This window comes from Osmerus mordax, chromosome 20 (genome assembly GCF_038355195.1).
Source record: "Osmerus mordax isolate fOsmMor3 chromosome 20, fOsmMor3.pri, whole genome shotgun sequence".
NCBI classification, from domain to species: Eukaryota; Metazoa; Chordata; class Actinopteri; order Osmeriformes; family Osmeridae; genus Osmerus; species Osmerus mordax.
Window position 1 is genome coordinate 9,829,095 of NC_090069.1, and position 22,723 is coordinate 9,851,817.

Consider the following 22,723-nt stretch of genomic DNA (forward strand, 5'->3'; position numbering starts at 1 on the left):
TACGCCCTTGTGTGGTGTAGTCCTAGTGTGCGAAATAGGCCTACTTTGGGCCTATGAATACTGTGATAAGTCACTTATTATTGGATGGCAAGGTTTCTCGTCAACATAATTGATGTGAATTGAAGGCAAAGCAAGGCAAGTTTATTTAAGGCCCAGCACAATTCATACACAAGTGCTTTCAAATGAGCAGAAGTATAAGTGTAGTGTGTATATATTAAAACAAACAAACGTGTAAAAAAATGAAAATGATTAGTTACAAAATTATAAAAGGAGAGAAATTTTTAATTAGAACGGACAAAAACGGTATAGCTACTTATCTTGCGGTGAATGCCAGAATCGTGAAAACTGCGTAAGTGGGGTTAAAGAACAAATTTGTTCTTCAGAATATTTGGTGATAAGGCCCATTGTTTGCCCTTCCTGCCTCAACAAGTCAAATAAAATGTACACATATGTCCTATGGGAATTGTTACCCCAATGGAAAAGCTGCAGTGACACTATATATACTGGGATAGGTTTTCCTTGCAAATATGGCCAAAAAACTATTTGGCCTTTCCATAGACATAGGGTATGATGCTTGACTTATGATGCATGCAAAGAGGACCTTGACTTCACTAACAACAACTAAATATACATTGTTATTGAAACAATCAGACAATTGTCTTTTTGATGCACAAATACAGGATATATAAACCCTATGAGTGGGGTACTAAAAATGATGACTGGGGATGTAGTAATGGATACATGACAACTTACTATACAGTATGACTACTACACAAGATGTACACACTTGTTTTGCCATACATAATTTGCATATGGAGTCAATACTCCTTAGAATAATAATAGATGGTAGACTGTACAGCATATACTTTTCAAATGTAATACCGGTGTATTCATTCATTCATGAACAAACTTCTCTGTCGAATGAGATATAAAGCTGAGCCACATATCCTGGTTGGGAATAGAAAAATGTATCTAGAAGCTAAAGAAACTTTGTAAAGGGGGGTGGATCCGGCGACTCAAAATGGGGTTGGAGGTAACGGAACTCCCCCAAAATTGCACTGCGCAGGCATGCAAACAGGTCAGGGGTAAGGTGAGAAAGATGCGGCGAATCCGCAACCCTCTAGGGCAGGGGTTCCCAAACATTTCAACCCACGACCGCTAAAATAATGGTGCCAGTGACTCGCGACCGCCGCATGCTAAAATACATGCACATTTTGTGTCTGATGTGATGCTAGTTCGGGAGTTCGATAGTCAATGCGAGCGAGACAAATGTTTGGGCCTTTATTTGAACGCAAAATCGTTTTTGAGCTTTGTGTAAAATAAACATAGCCTTTTTTAATTGGTAAAACGTTGTCTACTGAAGGTGATTTATTTTTGTCTCCAAGCCCCACCCTTACGTTTCTTAGCCTGGTTTTCCATCGTTATTCTTCTCCTGGTGCTCCCGATGGCCAGTCCGCTACTGCGGGCTGTCCCGCGTTGGTGGATTTTCAAGTGATATTATTTTAAATTCTCGTGCTGTCGGGGTGCTGTAGCACTCTCAGACCCCCTAGTTCCCGCGGCTAAGGTATTCCCTCTCCACTGAAATCCAAAACTCAGCCAGTGTCTTGGCTGAGAACGCTGCCTTTAACGTTCGGTCGCTTGACAGTTCAACTAATACGTCCTCCTTGTCGGATGTCAGATGGTTTGCCGTACTTACAGTGAATGGAAAATCAAAAAGGCTGATGGTTTTTTTATTTGCATGCATTAATTGAACTACAATTTTTAACTTAAGCTAAAATATGCTATTTCTAATTGTTTTAAAATGTTCCTTGATTTCTGGAAATCATTTCACAACCCCCACTTTGGGAACCACTGCTCTAGGGGGGTCCGGGGGCATGCTCCCCCGCAGGAACATTTCTCAAATTTTAAGAGGCTAGATCAATGTATAAAACTTCTCCCCACTCTGCCCCTGCAATTATCCAAATGAAACGAGGCTAATAGCTTGCATCGAAAATGCAAACACAAGATTTTTGTGGAACTTCAATGGGGAATAAAGACTAACAAGACAGATAACAACATTGAACACTACACAGTAATTTATTTTTTTCATTTAGGCGAAAACATTTTCTTAGTGACACAGGAGGTGCCGGATCCAATAAAAAATATTCCGGATCCAACGTCGGCGGTGCCGGAACATGTTCCGGCGTGTTCCGGCTCAAATTAAGCACTGTGTAAATCAATAATATACTTCCCATAAGCAACCTTATTCACTCAGTATATTTTTACGATGGGGCCTCTTGAATTAATTTCCCAAAAGATGAATCCAAGAACTAAGATGGTGTCGATGATGGCAGCCTCGGTCGATAGGCGTGCTCGGTTTTGTCTCGTTTTTTCTGTTAATTCAGTGTTATGCCAAGATTTCCGGGGTTCTCTAAGAAGTACTTTTAATCATCAGGACTACAACTCCTGTGGATTTATTTCCCACTTTTCTGCTTCCAACGGCAGAATTAGTGGGCATTATAGTCAAAGTCACCCTCGGCTTTGTCCTAGCAGCGAAGTGTGGCACGTACAGCGTTACCGGGGATATTTATTTCTCTCCAACGTGCATTCGCTGAGCAACAAACTGGACGAACTTCAGCTACTGGTGTGGAAAAACAGAGACTTTCATTCATCTTCTGTTTTGTGCTTTACGGAGACATGGTTGAGTGAACTGATCCCTGACTCTGTGCTACAGCTAGCAGGTTTTCAACTGCTGAGAGCGGATTGTGACTCTGCTTTCTGGCAAAACGAAAGGCGGTGGTATTTGTTTTTACACCAACAGTGACTGGGGGTGAAGATGTGACAGTGATTCTGCAGCAATGTTCTCCTGATCTGGAATCATTTTTTATTAACTGTAAACCTTTCTACTCACCATGCGAGTTTGCGTCATTCATTCTGGTCAGCGTGTACATGCCTTCGCAGGCTAGCGTCAACGAGGCTCAACGTGTGCTCGCCAGCCAGATATTGAGTGTGGAGCATGCAAATATGGATTCCTTGGTTATTTTGCTAGGCGACTTTAACAAAGGCAATCTCACCCAAGAACTCCCCCAAATACAGACAAATTCATCAAATGCCAAACCAGAGACGGGAATACTTTGGATCACTGCTACTCTACAATCAGTAAAGCATACCATGCGGTCCCCCGAGCAGCTGGGTCACTCAGACCACGCCATGGTCCACCTGATTCCTGCATACAGGCAGAAGCTAAAGCGCTGTAAGCCTGCTGTGAGGACATCGGAACAGTGTACCAGTGAGGCTATGGAGGATCTGCAGGCACGCTTGGACTGCACTGACTGGGATATGTTCATGACTGCTACCAATAGTCTGGATGAACTTACACAGAGGCTGTGACATCATACATCAGCTTCTGTGAGGACTGCTGTATACCAATTCGCACCAGGGTGAACTACAACAACGACAAACCCTGGTTTACAGCTAAACTCAGAAGGCTGAGGCTGGACAAAGAGGCCGCGTTTAGGAGTGGGGACAAGGACAGATTCAAAGAGTCAAAGAACAGGTTTAGCAAGGTGGTGAGGGAGGCTAAACGACTGTACTCAGAGACTAAAACACCAATTTTCTGCAAACGACTGCTTCTGTCTGGAGAGGGCTAAGGCAGATTACCAAATTCAAGCCCAGAGCCCCCCACTCCACTAACGACTCTTGCCTGGCCAACGACCTGAATGAGTTTTACTGTTGATTTGAAAGACAATTGACTGTCCTGAACTATCCCTCCCCCCTCCCCTCCCCCTATCAACACAGTGACGACTCTGTCCATTCAGGAGAGTGAAGTTAACAGACTTTTCAAGAAGCAGAACCCACACAAAGCAGCTGGGCCGGACGCCGTCTCCCCTGCCACCCTCAAGCACTGTGCAGACCAGCTGTCTCCAGTGTTCACCTACATCTTTAACACCTCCCTGGAGACATGCCATGTGCCAACCTGTCTCAAGCCCTTCACCATCATCCTGTGCCAAAAATCCAAGGCCAACAGGACATAATGTCTACAGACCCGTCGCCCTGACCTCTGTAGTAATGAAGTCTTTCGAGCGCTTGGTGCTGGCACACCTTAAATCCATCACAGACCCTCTGCAGTTTGCCTACAGAGCCAACAGATCTGTGGACGACGCATTTAACATGGCTCTCCACTTCACCCTACAGCACCTGGACTCCCCAGCATCCTATGCCAGGATCCTGTTTGTGGACTTCAGCTCTGCCTTCAATACCATCATCCCCACCCTGCTTCAGGACAAGCTCTCCCAGCTGAACGTGCCTGAACGTTCTCCTCTGCTCTTTTCCCTGTTCACCAACAACTTCACCTCCAGTCATCCATCCGTCAAACTCCTGAAGTTTGTGGACAACCCCACCCTCATTGGGCTCATCTCTGGAGACGAGTCTGATTATAGGTGGGAAGCTGACAACCTGGTGCAGCCAGAACAACTTGGAGCTCAATGCTCTCAAGACAGTAGAGATGGTTGTGGACTTCAGGAAGACTACAGCACCACTCACCCCCATCACCCTGTGTGACTTCCCAGTCAACACTGTGGAGTCCTTCCGCTTCCTGGGCACTATCCTCTCCGAGGACCTCAAGTGGGAACTAAACATCAGCTCCCTCACCAAGAAAGCACAACAGAGGATGTACTTCCTACGGCAGCTGAAGAAATTCAACCTGCCAAAGACAATGATGGTGCACTTCTACACAGCCATCATTGAGTCCATCCTCACCTCCTCCATCACCATCTGGTATGCTGCTGCCACTGCCAAGGACAAGAGCAGATTGCAGCATATCATCCGCGCTGCTGAGAAGGTGATCGGCTGCAATCTGCCTACCCTCGAGGATCTGCACACCTTGAGGACCCTGAGGCGAGCAAGGAAGACTGTGGCCGACTCCTCCCACTCTGGACACACTCCGTTTCAGTCACTCCCCTCCGGCAGAAGGCTACGGTCCATCAGGACCAATACAACACACCACAAAAACAGTTTCTTCCCATCCGCTGTTGATTTCTTCAACAAGGCCAAGGGTTCACACCGACTTTAATGTCTTTAACCACATTGCAATTTGCACTACAATACACCATTTGTATCTTTTGTACCACTTGTATTTTTATATTGTAAATTATGGCAACTATATATTTTATTTTAATTCTAAGTATTGCTAGTCTATGTACCTTTAGTATAGTTAGATCTCATATTTAAATTTTTAAGATTCCTATATGTTTAATGTATGCACCTTCCTGCCAAAGCAAATTCCTTTCATGGCGATTAAAACCCTTTCTGATTCTGAAAAGAAAGGAAGAGCACCTTTAATTTGTGTATGTACAGCATTGTAATGAATCCTAATCATGCAGTGAAATTCTCTCATCAGTCTAACCATATAATTGGAGCTGATCTTGCATATTAACTAAATGACAGAAATTGATTAAGGCAAATCAGATTTCCCAATAAATAATTAAGTAACTAAGTAGACTAGTCTGGCCTTTCATATTCCATTATATTAAGTGATACTTGAAGCTTAAACTAACATTTTTTCAGAATGTTATTTTCAGAAAAGATGCTCTGAACAAGTATGACAAATTACAATAGTAAACAAAGGCAAAATCAAACCTATACCCTAAAAGAGTGGACTTGTGCTTACTTAGATCATCACCGGTAACATTCCAGATTATAATTTCTTTATAAATCAGGTTTCTCCACAGGTGCAGTGGGCATTGAAGCAACCTGTACTATGAATAATGAGAAATATTATCAACCACAGTGGGAAAATTCCCAACTGAGCGGAAACCTCTGGATGTCACACATCCACACAGAATTAACCTTGACGGTTTGTCCTCACTCATCTGCTCTTTGCAGCAACTCTACAGTGACAAACAAGGGGAAACACTGACCGTTTATAGGCCATTACATAGAAAGAGACCAGTAAAATGGTATGTCAAAATGTGTCGCATCACTGAAACATCTAGACAGGTTCCACCAAGTATACTAAACCAAGTGTACCAAACCTAGTGATGCTAAACCAATTGATTCCTCTGGTGGTTTTAATGTCTACCTATTTTCACTCATACTGTTACTCCCAATGGCACTGCATACCAGAGATGGACACGAGTCTGTGATTCTTATTCATTTACTTCTGACTTGACTTGGCCTCTAGATGAGAGACTTGAGAACCATTGAAGATAGTACTGGGATAGGCTTTTCTTTGAATACCATTACATTGTTTAAATGGTTGGGTTACTTGTAACTGTTTTTGTAGTTAGCATAATATGCAAGGCAGTCCCTACAAATCCTAAATCAACTAATCGTGAAAACAAACCCACAGTGAACAGAAAGCTATTGTCAAAAGGAAGTGGAGACTTGGCTAAAGACTGAAGTAAAGAAAGATATTTTCCTAAATTCCTTGAGACTTGCAACAATCTTTTTTACACAGATTGCCATGTTTATGTATCTGAATGTTTTTGATACAGCAAAGGCAAATGTATTAATATTTTGGATTTGCCAGATTACATTTTCTGTGGGCATCAGTTGAGGCTAGGCTACAGTACAGTGTAGTAGATGTGTCTATTTCATGCATGGAGTTTGATAATTGCCAACAATATCTCGTGGACTAACACAAGTTAAGTGTGGTACATTGGGTGAGATGGGACTCGGGTGCAGACATTTTGAAGCATAATGAAACTGACATCGTACACTGTGCTGTTGGCTTAAGTCCAATATAACAAATGGCTGCTGAATGAAACGGTGCAAAAATACCATGCAGCCATCTCTCTTTGTGACAGGACCACACCTTCAAGAGCCACGATAGCCAAGTCCCTGAGGAGGGTCAGGCAGAGTGAGCTTCTGAAGCAGATTGCTTACTGTGGCATTTCACACCTGAGCCATTTGTCTCTATCTGGCAATATTGTGATGATAAAGGTTTCATATTCCTAAAGTTGTCTTGGTCACAGTATATAAAAACTGAAAGCTATATCTTATAAAACAAACAAGGATATTTCAGTGTTGTATATTAAGTGTTGACCACATGGTTTATGCAGTCAGATATTTTAAGATGTGTTTTATTTGCAGCAGACACTGCATATCTTTCAAACTGATTCTGACAACACTTCCTAAAGCAAAATAGAAAGAAGAGGCTTTTCTGTCTGTGAGTTACATGGGCAATCAAGCCTCTGTTTGGGGATTTATGGGGTTACCTCTGGTTCAGCTGAGGAAGCCATCAGATGGCACATAATTAGGTAATGGACTTTCTTTAATAAATAGCAAAGTGGATGTACTTTCAACAGGAATAAAGTGAATTCATGTAATTATATCCAAAATAAATGTCCAGGTACTTTATGGTTCTGAATGACTGTTTCATAAGAAATGTCATAATATGACCCAAAACATCTGTAATCCACACCACTGTGACCTGCCATCATATCTCCAACTTTCTTTGACGCAAAGGGAGTAAAGCCTTTTTGGAAACTGTGTTGTATTTGCTCAGTCACTTGATAGGGAACTGAAGCAAAATGTAGTAGAAGTCCCTAGGTTGTAAAATGAAGTTACTGAATACACAGAGTAAGCCATTCCCCTTGACATCCAAGTACACAATATACATTCTGACCGTGACATCCAATTAGGTCTGCAGATGGAGGCTTGCTGACATTGTCAATGGAGAATATCACCTAAAATACAGATGAGAATGGCTGCTGCAGGATCACACATACAGAATGGAGGCCTTTATAGGCCATTAAAGTAACCAGAGCTTTGATGTTGGCCCCTGAGGGGGATGAGCTATAGTCAGGCCTCTGGAAGGGGTTGTAAAAGATGATCTACACTCAGACCTTGTCAGTGCATACCTAAAAAGTTCATAGTCTTCCTCTGGTAAATGTCAGCTCCTTTTTGCATGTCATTTAATCAGACATCAAAACAATGCACTGATTAGCATGTAAATAAACGTCTCAGGCTCCTGTAATGCAGAATAAATGAAAAGGCTCCCTTGGATATCTATACAGCTATAGATAGCAGATTTGGGAATATTTGACATGCTTTACTGTGATATTAAAGTGGAAAGCATTTTTGTTCAAGCATATTTGATAACTGAGACAAACTATATAAAGATAACTACACCTGGCAAATGTTAACCTCTGTCCAGTATCATAAGTGATTTCATTCAAATCCAACATACAGTTAGGTCCATAAGTATTTGGACATTGACACAATGTTCATCATTTTGGCTCTGTATACCACCACAATGGATTTGAAATGAAACAATCAAGATGTGCTTTAAGTGCAGACTTTCAGCTTTAATTTCAGGGTATTTACATCCAAATCAGGTGAACGGTGTAGGAATTACAATACATTTTATATGTGGCCCCCCCCCTTTTTAAGGGACCAAAATTAATTGGACATTGGCTGCTCAGCTGTTCCATGGCCAGGTGTATGTTATTCCCTCATAAAGGGAATTCGTTATTTCATTGACAAGGAGCAGATAAAAGGTCTAGAGTTCATTTCAAGTATGGTATTTGTGTTTGGAATCTGTTGCTGTCAACTCTCAATATGAAGTCCAAAGAGCTGTCACCATCAGTGAAGCAAGCCTTCGTTAGGCTGAAAAATCAAAACAAACCTATCAGAGAGATAGCAAAAACATTAGGTGTGGCCAAATCAACTGTTTGGTACATTCTTAAAAAGAAAGAACGCACTGGTGAGCTCAGCAACACCAAAAGACCCGGAAGACCACGGAAAACAACTGGTGGATGACAGAAGAATTCTTTCCCTGGTGAAGAAAAACCCCTTCACAACAGTTGGCCATATCAAGAACACTCTCCAGGAGGTAGGCGTATCTGTGTCAAAGTCAACAATTAAGAGAATACTTCACCAGAGTAAATACAGAGGGTTCACCACAAGATGTAAACCATTGGTGAGTCTCAAAAACAGGAAGACCAGATTAGAGTTTGCCAAAAAACATCTAAAAGAGCCTGTACAGTTCTGGAACAACATCCTATGGATAGATGAGACCAAGATCAACTTGTACCAGAATGATGGGAAGAGAAGAGTATGGAGAAGGGAAAGAACTGCTCATGATCCAAAGCATACCACCTCATCAGTGAAGCATGGTGGAGGTAGTGTTATGGCGTGGGCATGTATGGCTGCCAATGGAACTGTTTCCTTTGTATTTATCGATGATGTGACTGCTGACAAAAGCAGTAGGATGAATTCTGAAGTGTTTCGGGCAATATTATCTGCTCAGATTCAGCCAAATGCTTCAGAACTCATAGAACGGCACTTCACAGTGCAGATGGACAATGACCCGAAGCATACTGCGAATGCAACCAAAGAGTTTTTTAAGGCAAAGAAGTGGAATGTTCTGCAATGGCCAAGTCAATCACCTGACCTAAATCCAATTGAGCATGCATTTCACTTGCTAAAGACAAAACTGAAGGGAAAATGCCCCAAGATCAAGCAGGAACTGAAGACAGTTGCAGTAGAGGCCTGGCAGAGCATCACCAGGGACGAAACCCAGCGTCTGGTGATGTCTATGGGTTCCAGACTTCAGGCTGTCATTGACTGCAAAGGATTTGCAACCAAGTATTAAAAGTGACAATTAGATTTATGATTATGTTAGTTTGTCCAATTATTTTTGGTCCCTTAAAAAGGGGGGGGGCACATGTAAAACGTGTTGTAATTCCTACACCGTTTACCTGATTTGGATGTAAATACCCTGAAATTAAAGCTGAAAGTCTGCACTTAAAGCACATCTTGATTGTTTCATTTGAAATCCATTGTGGTGGTATACAGAGCCAAAATGATGAAAATTGTGTCAATGTCCAAATACTTATGGACCTAACTGTAATTTAGTAATAAAAAAAATGAATACTATTGTAATACGTAAACTGTAGTTCCAACTGTAGACACAAAAATTATGGTGTGTGCAAGGTACAATAAAAGAGGGGATGGTCATTTACTAAAATTGACATGTGAACCTAATCAAAGTTCAAAGCAGAACTTAGAAAGCAAGTTATTTGGTGAAAGATTAATGAAACATGTAACATAACATGTACTTGTCCTACAAATAGGATTTGGCAGCAGTGCCCCAAATTCTTCTTTTAAATAACTTTTACATTGATTGACTAGCAAAGTCCTGACAAATATCCCATCTCACTGTGGTACTTTGGAATAAACTGCTTTTTTGAGAAACACTACACCTCCACCCCCTCCAGTAGAAGGCTGCGGTCCATCAGGACCAATACCTCACGCCACAAAAACAGTTTCTTCCCTTCCGCTGTTGGCCTCTTCAACAAGGCCAAGGGACCACACTGACTCTAATGACTTCTTGCTTAAAACACACTGCTTTTTGCACTGCATTACAACATGGTATCTTGTACATTTGTATTTTTTGTAATATTTGTATTTTTATATTGTAATTGGCAACTTATATTTTATTTTATTGTATATTTAATTATATTCTAATCCCACTTAGTACTGCTAGTTTATGTACCCTTAGTATAGTTAGTCCACATATTTAAATTTTAGGTATATGTTTATTGTATGCACCTTCCTGCCAAAGCAAATTCCTTGTCTGTGCAAACTTTCATGGCGAATAAATCCCATTCTGATTCTGAGTAAATGTTTTGTTCATTCAAGTGCCTCATATTGATGGTATTATGCAACATGAGTGTAACTACTGCCTGTTTAGCATTAAAACTCAACAGCGTACCCAAGGCCTATTCCATAAAGGCCGCTCAAAAAAGCTAGATTTAAAATCCCAAACCTGACTTGAATTAACCTAACAAGTCAGTCTGGGCTAAACCGGTTCCATAAAGGCCAATTCTAGTTCACGCAATCCAACTAATTCAAGAAGTCAAGATAATTGCGCGTGCACCCTATTCTTAAGCAGCCCGAGAGGTAGAACGTGGATCATATCGATCCACCACGGAAAAACGCAATGTTCACGGCCAAGTGACTTCTTCCAGAAAGAACATTCCCTTTAAGCCGCGTACTATGACAGCTCCCTCATCCCCCACTTCATCAAAATAAAATGACACGCCATGATTGACATGAACGACAGGCTACGTAGGTTGAGGTACTTTTTTATAGCCCTTTACTTCATTGATAAAAAAACAGACACCCTCTAAACACACCTAAATTGACTTTTTGGGTGTGCTTGCCTTCGGCTTGCCTTGATTAGATTACTTGAGTGAATAAGTTTAGTTTTAACTGTCTGATAAGACTGAAATAAAGCTTTTTGGCAACAAAAAGCATGGTTTGGGATTTGAGAAATTGTGGGTCTGTATTACTTCTAAAGGCCCTTGGAAGCTTGTTAGAATACATTGCAACGTAAACTCCTTCAAGTACTTAAAGATTTTAGGCCCCTTTCTACCTCTGCCAGGAGGCTATGTCCTACTGTAGTATACACCGATCAGCCATAACATTGTGACCACTGACAGGTGAAGTAAATAATACTGATTACCTCATTGTAATGGCACCTTTCAGTGGGTGGGATACATCAGGCAAGAAAGAGAACATTTTGTCCTCAAAGTTGATTTTAGAAGCAGGAGAAATGGGCAAGCGTAAGGATTTGAGCGACTTTGACAAGGGCCAAATTGTCATGGCTAGACATCTCCAAAACTGCAGCTCTTGTGGGGTGTTACCAGTCTGCAGTGGTCAGGGCTCTACGCTAACTTTTTTCCCAAGGAGTACATGTGCTCCTAAATGATAAGATTTAGGAGCACACAAAGAAATTTAGGCCTGAGAAGAGTAGTACAAAATATTTATTACATACATATTTATAATGTGTGTGTCAGTGTGTGCATGTCCTAAGGGACAAGTCTGTGGATTTTGGAAAGTAATTTGTGCCAAAACCGGTCATCTTTGTGTTAAGTTGGTTGGCGTCAACATATCCACCCCTTTTTGACATTGGGACCAACATACCCACCCCCTTTTTAGCGTAGTGTCTGTGTTGGGCTGTACGTAAGTCGCTCTGGATAAGAGCGTCTGCTAAATGACTAAATGTACGTAGGCCTACGTTAAAATCATCAATTTGTGCAAGTTAATCCATAACAATCTTACATTTAAATAGTTATTTCAATGTAAATATGATATTGTATACAAGCAAAAAAATTCTCAATATGTAACCAGTAGCTTACAAAATACAGTTTTTAATAACGTCACTGCCAATAAATATTATTTCTTAAAACAAGATAGGTTGATTGGGAAATTGTTTTCTCTCTTGCAATGAGAGATTCTGGTTTACCCTCAGAAACAAATGAAGTGGCAGCACCCAATGTTAAACGTCTTAAAAGTTTCGAAACAGACGTGTTTAGACGGCAATTTCTGTCATCTCAAGACGGCCAAATGGATCTTTTTAATGCGAACGCTAAATTACAGGTTTTAGCACATATGGCTTTCCATAGTGGAACAGCCCATACCACCAAAATCACACATTGACCCATGCCTACTTTTTGGGGGCATGAATTTGAGCGCAAAATATAAAATATAGCTTTATGTAACAAACATTTAATGGATTCATATTGTTATTCTGTGGGGGAGTGAGCCTCATCATGGCTCAAACCTAGCCAACTTTGTAACGGTTAGCTAGCAAGCTAGGTCTGACTAAAGCACCAGAACAGTTTACACTTACCTACAGTTTGACATTTAACGTTGTCTATTATCATATCAACAGATAGCCCATAGTTACATAAGTTGTGAATAACATTTTAAAAAGTAAGAAATTGCGACGTTGTGAATTAAAAAATACAAAAATTTCCGTGACTGCGAGGGTGAGTAGACTACGCGCCACGAAAATGACAACCCAAAGTTATTTTAACCTAACAGATTCTGGGCTTTTGAGAAACATTCGGGGCTCATTTAGGGGCAAATGTTCATGGAAACAATATTCCCTGATGGCAGTGGCATCTTTCAGCAGAATAATGCATCCTGCCACAAAGCAAAAATTGTTCAGGAATGGTTGAGGAACACAACAACGAGTCCAAGGTGTTGACTTTGCCTCCAAATTCCACAGATCTCAATCCACAGATCTCAATCCAATCGAGCATCTGTGGGATGTGCTGGACAAATAAGTCAGATCCATGGAGGCCCCACCTCACAACTTACAGGACTTGGAGGATCTGCTGCTAATGTCTTGCTGCCAGATACCAGAGCATACCTTCAGACGTTTAGTGGCAAAAGGGGGACCTACACAATATTGGGCAATTAATAGGCATTTCAAATGAAATAACCTGTTCTCATGCACCTTTATACATAAAAAAGTATTGACAGTTAATATCAATATACTACTATCATTTTCATTTTGCTTCCTGGTTAGACAGCTGACCTGCTCTCTGGGTATTGATTTGATCTGAAATGACCAACTAATCCCATTTCCCAATTTAGGAATAAACAACTGACCAAGTAGCTAATGATGAAAATGTGAGTAATGATTTATGATCTTATTCAAACATAGTTGGCCTATGCCACAACTTGAAATGTAAGTTCTCTGCTGAAGACAACTGCTGTGGTAGACAGTTGATGGCAATGCACATGAAATGGTAAAACCTGCAAAAGTATAAGCATCCAGTTCTTGGAAACAACTAATTTAGTATAGACACTGGCAGCCGATATGACTGTGGAAGCTCTGAAAGTCATGGTGGAAAGCAGTTAGAAAGCAGATATCATTGCTGGGATTGTCTTTCTCCATAGCTCAGGGATGGGGGAAATCAATTAGCGTACAGCAGTCTCTGACCTTGAAATGGAGCTCAATCCAAGGAGGAAGTCTTCCAGCACCACAGCATTTAGCTTTAGGAAGTCTATCATCAGCCATCGATTTTCATATTTTCATCTGACAGGAAATGCCTGGTTGGCAATGACCCTTGGGATGCAATAATCGGCAGGCCATCTCCAACTTACTGACAAACGTATGCATGCTACAACTACAGTAAAAAAATGTTTAAAAGTGGCAAGGGAAAATATGTTACTTGCCGTGGATGTAAAATGTTGGTGACTGATTGTAGGGATGTGTTTATTCATTAGTGATGTTGGTACATTTTGCGGGGTAGCTATAGCCTGTGGTGGTTTTGAAAGGGAGTTGCCATTTCCTGCTCTTGGAGAGAGGATAGTAATTCTTGAGAGGATTAGTCACGGCCACTTGTGCTACACTTTGCAAGTCACAGCATGTCTGCTTTCAAACAAGAGACCTCGGCACCAGAACTATTTCCCAGCAAGTTGTTGAACGAAGTATAAGGAGGATAAAACATTCTTAAAAGCTTCAGAGAACTATTCTATTATTTCACAAAATACAATCACAGGCATCTGCTTTTTGCTCATCTGTTTTCTATATTATTGTTAATGCTGATTATTGTATTTCAAATAATGTACATATCTGAAAGTTATATATTTTTCAAAAGACACGTGTCTGCCATTTATTTTGTAAATAGTTTTTCTAAATAGTCAGTCTCCTACAACAAATTTCCAAATGTAAAAAAAAAAAGCATTCAATTTATTCTATTTAATAATATTTCTGAATAAAAGTGTTTAAAAAGGCCTTAATCCCATTACAGAAAACCAATTTACCCAAGTTGGGAAAATAAAGTATAACCACATCCAAATAAGAATCCAATAAATTTGTCAAGAAATACTAAGTGGGTCATACTTACAAAGCTTAGGGACAATGTCATTAGATTCCAGAGTGGGTTGAAGGTTAGAGGTTGGTGATCCCTTTTTCACTGGTTTTGGGGTGGTAAGGGTCTCAGTCTGTATGGGCAGGTTAGTGCGATACATCAATGCAGAGGTAGGGGTCACCTGGAAAAACTTGTGTAGAAAGGGTACTCCTGTAGGTTTCCCCTCTACCAATACCCCAGGTTGTCCTGTGGTCGTAAAGGTTGTGGTTGGACCTGGGGTAGAGGATGGGTGGGGCAAGGACACAGGGAATCCTTGCGTTGGGTCAGCAAAAATGATGGGGTCCTGTCCCATACGTTTGGGATCCAGGTGTGTGGGTGGCTCGTATTCAAAAATCTTGTCCACAAATACCCACTTTAGGCCAGCGGTGCAGAGAGCCAGGCTCAGGAGGCAGGCCAGGATGGGAAGGATGCAGATCTTCTCAGAATGCAGGCAACTGCGCAACTGTTCCATCTCTACACACACACAGCAGGACCCCGTCAAGCCAAGCAATCCCAGGGGCCCCCTTCTTTCTGTGTTGCCACCATCTACACCATCTATGTTTCTCTCTCCGCCCTCATCAACAGCCTCGCCACCTGCCACCGCCTCCTCTGGCGTTTCCTGGGGAACTCGTCCAGGATCCATGGCAGTGGAGCCACTTGGAGACGCTGCTCCTGGTGGAATGACCAGCCCGGAGGAGGAATCCTCCACTCCTTCAGTCATCCTTCACCCTCTTGCTCTCGGATGCAGGCTTTCTAGACTCCTGGACTCGTAACTCAAAGCATTACACTGCTGCAGGTTTTGTAAAGCATGTTCTCCATTATCAGATCGCAGTGTGGTTGTTGGTCGGGGGAGGGAAACTGGAAGGAGGATGCTCTCCAGGGCGGTGTGCGATAACCTTGTTAATGGATGCGTGGAAAGCCAACATACAAGACTTCCGTGTCGGAGACGTTCCCCCTCAGAATTCACATGTGAAACACAAGCACAAACCAAGTCCGGGAAAGCAAACATATAATTCTGAGCGCAGGGAAGAAAGCAAAAACGTAACCAGTAATATAAAGTGTTCCTTCTCCTTTTAATTATCTTTCATGGTCCAGTTTAGTTGTGGTCCCAGGGTGGAATTGGCAATAGTGTGCTCACTCACCTGAGGACTTGGAGAGCTGAGTGGATTGTCGTGAGAAGGCGATGGGCAAGTTGCAGCTGCATTAGAGGCAGAGGTGGGGACAGAGCAGGCATGCACTGCAGTGGCAGGAGCGACATGCTGTCTGTATGTGTCACGTAAGAGGTAGCCAAGAGAGGCTGAATCATCTGGGAGCTGCAGGTGCCCTTCCTCTCAACAGTCGGATCATTAGCGCAGAAAGAAAGAGACGAGACGCTCGCAACAACACGGAAGAACAAAGTCAGGATACTCCCCCTTTTTCCCCCCCTTCTCTCACACGCCCCTCCTCTTCCCTTTAGCGTCTTTACTCCACTGTCTTTATCTGCTTCTCTCTAGGTCTTTCTCAATGACACTTTACGCACCATTTGTCATGTCCATGCTCTCTTCCCCGGCTGCTCCCAGTCTGAACACAAAGCACACAGCTAAGCAAGTTCGTTCTTGATCCAATTAGGTGGACTGGCAACGAATCACAGGCGAGCAGACGGCACAGCCTCTCTCTTTCTTCTCCCACTCTCTTGCTCACTCACTGGACCATTGATTATGCAAATACAAAAAGGGTGTGTTTTTGTCAAGGGGTGGGAGCCAGTGAAACAGACATATGATCCGTCTAAAGAGGATTGAGCTATTGTTTTACGGTTCCACTTATACATCTCCATTCATTGAAAGAGACTGAAGATGCAAGGATGTATGAAAAACAATTGTTAACATTTTTGTACAACTACTGCATAACCAATATTCCCATTAAAAAAGCTTGTTTTTAACTTGGTTGTGTGTAGACATTCACATCCAACAGTTAGGCTTCTAAGTCTGTCTCTTTAAATTGCTTTTAAAATCACACGTACTGTTGTGTTATGTGGCGCTGACTCAAGAAATAGAGAAACCGTTAAGGCTGTCGAGAAGCACCATCGACTAAACATAAATATTGGATGAGTAACGGACTCCTTAAGGTGTATGAAGAATGAGAAGAAGTCTCAACATCCTATTGAAAAGCAAACAATATTATATCCAATCCCAGCCTTCATGTTACAAATGAGTGAAAAATGAATGTCCTTAAAAAATATATATGATATAATGATCCATGCTTTATACACATAAAATTTAATTATGCAGAGTTAAGTGACAATGTTGGCTGAAGAGGCACTTTTTATCAAAGGAAGTAGGACGTTGTAGTGTCATCATTATCTAGTTACACTAATTATCACCCTGAGATACGGTTTAATCATAGTTAATTGACAATTCAGTAGAGGCAAATTCACAAATGCTGCGATGATTTTCCTTTGTCACTGAATGAATTGACCACGTTTATGCCTTGCTGATTGAAAAGGTAACAGCCCTTAATCCAGTCTAAACAGGGATTGTGCTTGGATGAGTCTTTTATCAAAAATGATTTAGCATTTAAAGTCTCTTTCCAAAGAGAATCCAAACGCCGCTTTGAAATCAGCAAGATCCATTAGGTTGGTGCTAGAGGAGATCAGACATTGTTATTGATTGATAAGTTACAATTCAAACGTTTCATGGGAAATAACGTCAGGAGGACTCAATTCGACTGTATTTCAAGTTTGAGAATTGATCGCATCCACAATTTCTCACTAGTCTTGGGACACACAAAAACAATTTTTTATTTTATAATGGAAAGACATTTACCAAACACACAATGAAGATTCAATTTACTGAATACCTTAATTGAAAATCTTCATTTGTTTGTCACATATCACTAGTGTATTTCTCCTTGGATGGAAATGTGGTGTCTTCCACAATGCAAGAGAAGATGGGTTTATTTGCCACAAAATCCACATGGCTGGCTTTAAAACACAATCTCCTAACAGGTCCTGAGTGAGACAGATACACAGGAAGAAATCCCTCCTGTGAGCTGTTAAGCCCCCACCCCCATGGCTAATAGGCTGGGGAGACAATCCAAAGACTGCCATCTGAAAAGGAGAGGCCAGAGGTGGGGGAGGGGCTTAAACAGTGGTCAGAAAGGTCAGGTCAATGTCACACTTCCCATTGACACATAGATGACCCTTTTCAATCTTCAGAAGGAATTAATATCGATAATGGCATCTATTGGCAAGGCCTTCTTGTCTTGTGGTTTTACTTATCCTCTTGGTCTGGTCTATATGCCAATGGATGAACAACATGGCATATTGAATTCATTTAAAGCAAATTTTGATCCAGAATCTTATTTATATTGAATGTTAAAAGACCCAATAATAGACAGTAAAGTCTTAATGCATTTTTTTTATAGTGCACCCTTCATTGTCGGGGCAATCTCAGGAAGCTCCAGTTTATTTTAAACAATCAAGAAAATAGATCAATAACAATAAAAAAGTAGGGCTGTCCCCACCCAGTCGACTAGTCGATTGTTTGGTTGATATGCTCTTGGTCGACTAAGATTAGATTAGAAGATTTTAGTCGAGCTGCCGGTGTTACCGTTTTCTCCCTTTCGTTAATCCGTTTTGTTTTGTTTTTTGCACACAGCACATGAGAACAATTGTAGCTGTTAGCCTAAACTCTACCATATTTTGTCTACAATTGGTGTTATTAATCCTTTAGGCAAAATGGCAAAGAAATCTGTGGTATGGCATTTTATCAAAGTACTGGGTGACTCAAAACATGTTGAATGCACTCTCTGAAACCCAACGGTTTATATTCCATAGTTCGACGTCAAATACGATGTAGCATACCACTTGAAAACCGCAAGTTGGCCATTGGATCATTATTTTACAGTGTGTATAGCATATAGGCTAGGCCTAGGATTTTTATGTTTCAGGAATGAAAGTTTTAGGCTATGTCTGCTTATGCTGTGCTACTGTAGGTCTAACCATCTGCATTTTATTTTGAACAACAGCCTAGTTTTAGATTTTAGATGTTTTTTGGATGTGCTAAGTTGTTAGATTTTACTAGTCAAATAGCTAGTTCTGTATACACATGTCTACAATCAAAGACATGAAGCAAGTTTGCAGGTTTATTCCCTAAATTGAAGTTTATAATTTGAATAATGTAGGTTAAAGATATCACATGCAAATCAAATGACATTATCTTCTCCAACAACAAAATCTTTCTCTGTTGCACCGTTCCCCACTCTCGTTGATTTGTATGTTAAACAAACAATATTTTACATTGTAAGATATAATAAATGCTTCAGGCATTTTTTATTAATATCGGCATTCAGTAACAGGACTGGTGACACGAGGCTTTGTGGCTTTACTATTAGTAGCCTAATAGCAAATTTGATTGCGGCTGAATCTGGAATGTCCAACAGCTACATTGAGTCAGATCGGGAAAATGTTTCTACATTTATGTTTGTCTAGTTGTCAATCTCCCTTCTTATGTATGTATTTCTTTCAGATTATCTTTTAAAACAGTGAGATAAAACGTCACACAAAATGGTTTGATGAAAAACATTGTGACATTTATAGAGGGAAAAAAAGTATTTCAAATTTTGATTAGTCGATTTTCAGAAGTGTTTAGTCGAGTCTTGGTGGACCAAAGAAAATCTTAGTCAGGGACAGCCCTACATGCAAGTAATATAAAATAAGTTCAAGAACTTTTAAGTTTAGAGTGAGAGTAACTGCTACAAAGCATTTGACAGGTTATGGATGTAATGTCTTGGCGGTTCTTGTGATTTTTTCTTGCAACCCCAAATGTACGTTTAAAAAAGGATTAGGAAAGTTAACTGTGACATAAAACAAGTCTAATTTGAAGGGGAGGAAATGAACAGTAATCACATTTTCAGAACAAAACCTGTTTTACAGCAATACAGGTTTAGCTATGAGGTAAACAGGTTTAGGAACTCCTTTGTGGAAATTACCTTGACAGAATGGTAGTCAAGATTAATTGATTTATGATATACAGCCTATTTAAGGTCAGAGATATTGCTTGGCCTAGTGATACGGCCATCTGCTAGCATTTGGGTCAATAGCCTTTGTACATGGCCAATGTAGTTAAAATACATATATGGTACATACAATTTAAGACAGCAAAGGTTCTTGAATAAAAAATACTTTTACATAAATTGTCTCACATACGAAGAAGGATAAGTTGAGCCAACATCCTGTGAATCCTTTTTCAATATTCTAAGAACACTAACAATCCAAAATTCTCTCCAGACAAAACATTCACGGCTACACTATCAATAATCTCTCCTTTCCCAATCAAATGTAGAATTTGGAAGTAGCAAAGTTGTTTCAATCCAAGATGAAAGATGACATGGTTATTATTCTGCAAGCTGAATGTGAATAAATTAATTTCCTTCCACATGCAGCAGTTTACAGGAAGTTCAATTCATTATTTATGGTTGGAAGGGAGCAAGAGACGGGTCTGACCTAGAAAAATTCCAGCGTTGACTTTAAAGGCAGCCTTGGTAGCTGCCTATTGGCAGTAGGAAGGTTACTAGTGCATTAGAAGATGAGGTGATTTTCATGCCAAAAACAGCCAAGCAAAACGTTTATTTACAGTACAGCACTTAGATGTGGGAAAGCGAGCGCTTAAATTAAATAATGTGGACATCTCTGCTGACACTGCCACAGGGGGATTTAGAGTAATATATACTAGCCATTTTAACCCCCCCCCCTCCCCCCACCAAAATTAAATAGCATCATTGCCAGGGACAGTTGGTGTTAGGTTAGAGGGGAACCTTTGTACCCAGAGTCTGTTGAGTTATCCAGATAGAGGCTGGAATGTATCACGAGGGGATAGAACTGTCTGTGGGTAGCACCATCTGATCACTTTGACGTGGCATAAAGAGTTGTGTTATTTACAAGCAATAGTATTAAGGTGTTTTCGCCCACTCTATCTCTGTGAGAGTGAGAGAACTCCCAATATAATTAGTGCCACGAGCCCACCATATCATTTTTCGAGGAGATCCTGAAGGACTGTAAAAGAAGAGAGAGAGAGAGGAAAGGAGGGGCAAGCAGTTATTCAGCACTGCTCTATGGGACAGCTCCAGTACAATGCAGTGTCTCTATGCATCATGCTAATGCGCCTGAATGTATGCCTGAAGGAGGAGTGGGGGAGCTAATAGCTGTTATTATGCTTGCAGACTGAAATGAGAAACTTAATGCAATACAATGTTTGTTTAATATTGAATAGGAAGTGAGTACACACAGTATAATCTGTGATGTCTGGTCACCTCTCAGATGTTAGGGTTGCAGTGAATGCAAATAATTTGGTGGGAAAAATTTTATTGTCCTAAATTTATCTTAAGAAATGTGTTTACTGTAAGTAAGTCTATGCGTGTATGTATTTGGGTGCATCTGTCTTTCTAGAGTGGAGCAGATTTTTTATGGGAGTCAGGTGGCTGAGCGGTGAGGGAGTCGGGCTAGTAATCCGAAGGTCGCCAGTTCGATTCCCGGCCATGCCTTGTGTCCTTGGGCAAGGCACTTCACCCTACTTGCCTCGGGGGAATGTCCCTGTACTTACTGTAAGTCGCTCTGGATAAGAGCGTCTGCTAAATGACTAAATGTAAAATGTAAATGGTCAAACTGGAGATGCGAGGCAATTAGATGATGCAACTCCCAAGACAAGCACACTGAGGGATGGTTTAAACCTTACTCATGCCTATTGAACAACAGCCAAGCAAAAAAAGCAAAAGCATTTCAAAGTCATTGAGATTTTATACCTTGGTTGCAAACTGAGAAAAACACCTGCCTCTGTGATATTAAAACACCAGAATTCTACCTTTATCGTTGAAATCAGGGAGTCAGGTGGCTGAGCGGTTAGGGAATTGGGCTAGTAATAAGCAGGTTGCCGGTTTGATAGCTGGCCGTGCAAATGACGTTGTGTCCTTGGGCAAGGCACTTCACCCTACTTGCCTCGGGGAGGGGGGGGTGTCCCTGTACTTACTGTAAGTCACTCTGGATAAGAGCGTCTGCTAAATGACTAAATGTAAATCTAAACTTGATAACGTTTTTCATCGGTTCAACTGTCGAGTCATGCATCTCCTTCACAATCAAAGTCTAAGGTACAATTTTTTATTATATTCTCAGAGTCTGATCAAAGGCTGATGAGAAGAGTATTATGAAAATGGAAGGCTAATTGTCTACAGACTATTTGGCATTATTAAAGGAGTAGGGCCAATGGCCCTCTTCCACACTAAACAAGCTTCTCTGCTTTACACAATTCCTTTCAAACTATTTCCTGACCTTTACACATCCCATTTCTGTTCTTGGGACAGCTACGAAATGTGCTGGCAGGGGACATTGTGAAAATTCCTTTGATGGTATTTTCTGTGCTTTCATTTCTTATACAGCTTTGTGAGGTACTGTGAAGTTTTTATTAACAGAAAAATCCTATCATCCGAGTTTCACATATCAATTGGTATCTGCATATTTAAAGTATACACTGTAGATCTGCATAACGTGAACTAATTTAGTGAAAATGTAGATAGCCAGATGAAAACAGAATGCTTCTGGACACAACTCATCAGAACAACAATGGATTCAATGGATGCTAGTGGGATTCAAATCTTCAAAGCTTTCCTCCCATGGTGGATATAGGCACATTTAGAAAAAAGATCAAAACAAGAATGCCAAACACATTCTTACAATAAACTTTGTTCTTTTTAATAGCCAACACAGATGACTGGAACAGTCTATTTCTTAACCACTCATTAACTGCAATATTAGCAGTGACAGAAAACATTCACTAGAACAATTGGAAGCTTTTTTGGGATGTGCACAAAGTCCTTTGACGAAACTCAACAAGAACACATAGCGAATACTGTAACTCCAAAAAGAACAACCTTAAGAGAGCATTGGTAGCAAATGTAGGAGCTGTACTACCCTGATTAACTTGCCTTCTGCTTATTAAGTTGGTCTACTAGATATGTGGAGCAATCTCCTGGACTCAGGTTATTGATCATTTACATGATTAAATTACATTTTCTAGTGAGACCACAGCTAGCGAGAGTTGTAGATGGATGAATTTCAT

At 40.8% G+C, this 22,723-nt stretch overlaps 1 protein-coding gene across 3 annotated transcripts in view; it reads right to left on the minus strand.

The window, feature by feature from the left end:
* Positions 1–22,723, minus strand: part of nrg1 (neuregulin 1) — a 78,383-nt gene that overhangs the window by 39,168 nt on the left and 16,492 nt on the right. Inside the window, exon 1 of one of the 3 annotated variants that reach the window (XM_067258079.1) lies at positions 14,634–14,847. The exons of the other annotated variants lie outside the window; for them this stretch is intronic. Within the exon in view, the coding sequence (XP_067114180.1) occupies positions 14,634–14,757 (124 nt within the window). The 5' untranslated portion in view covers positions 14,758–14,847. Of the gene's footprint in view, positions 1–14,633; positions 14,848–22,723 lie in introns of those variants that run through there. 3 annotated transcript variants of the gene reach the window in all.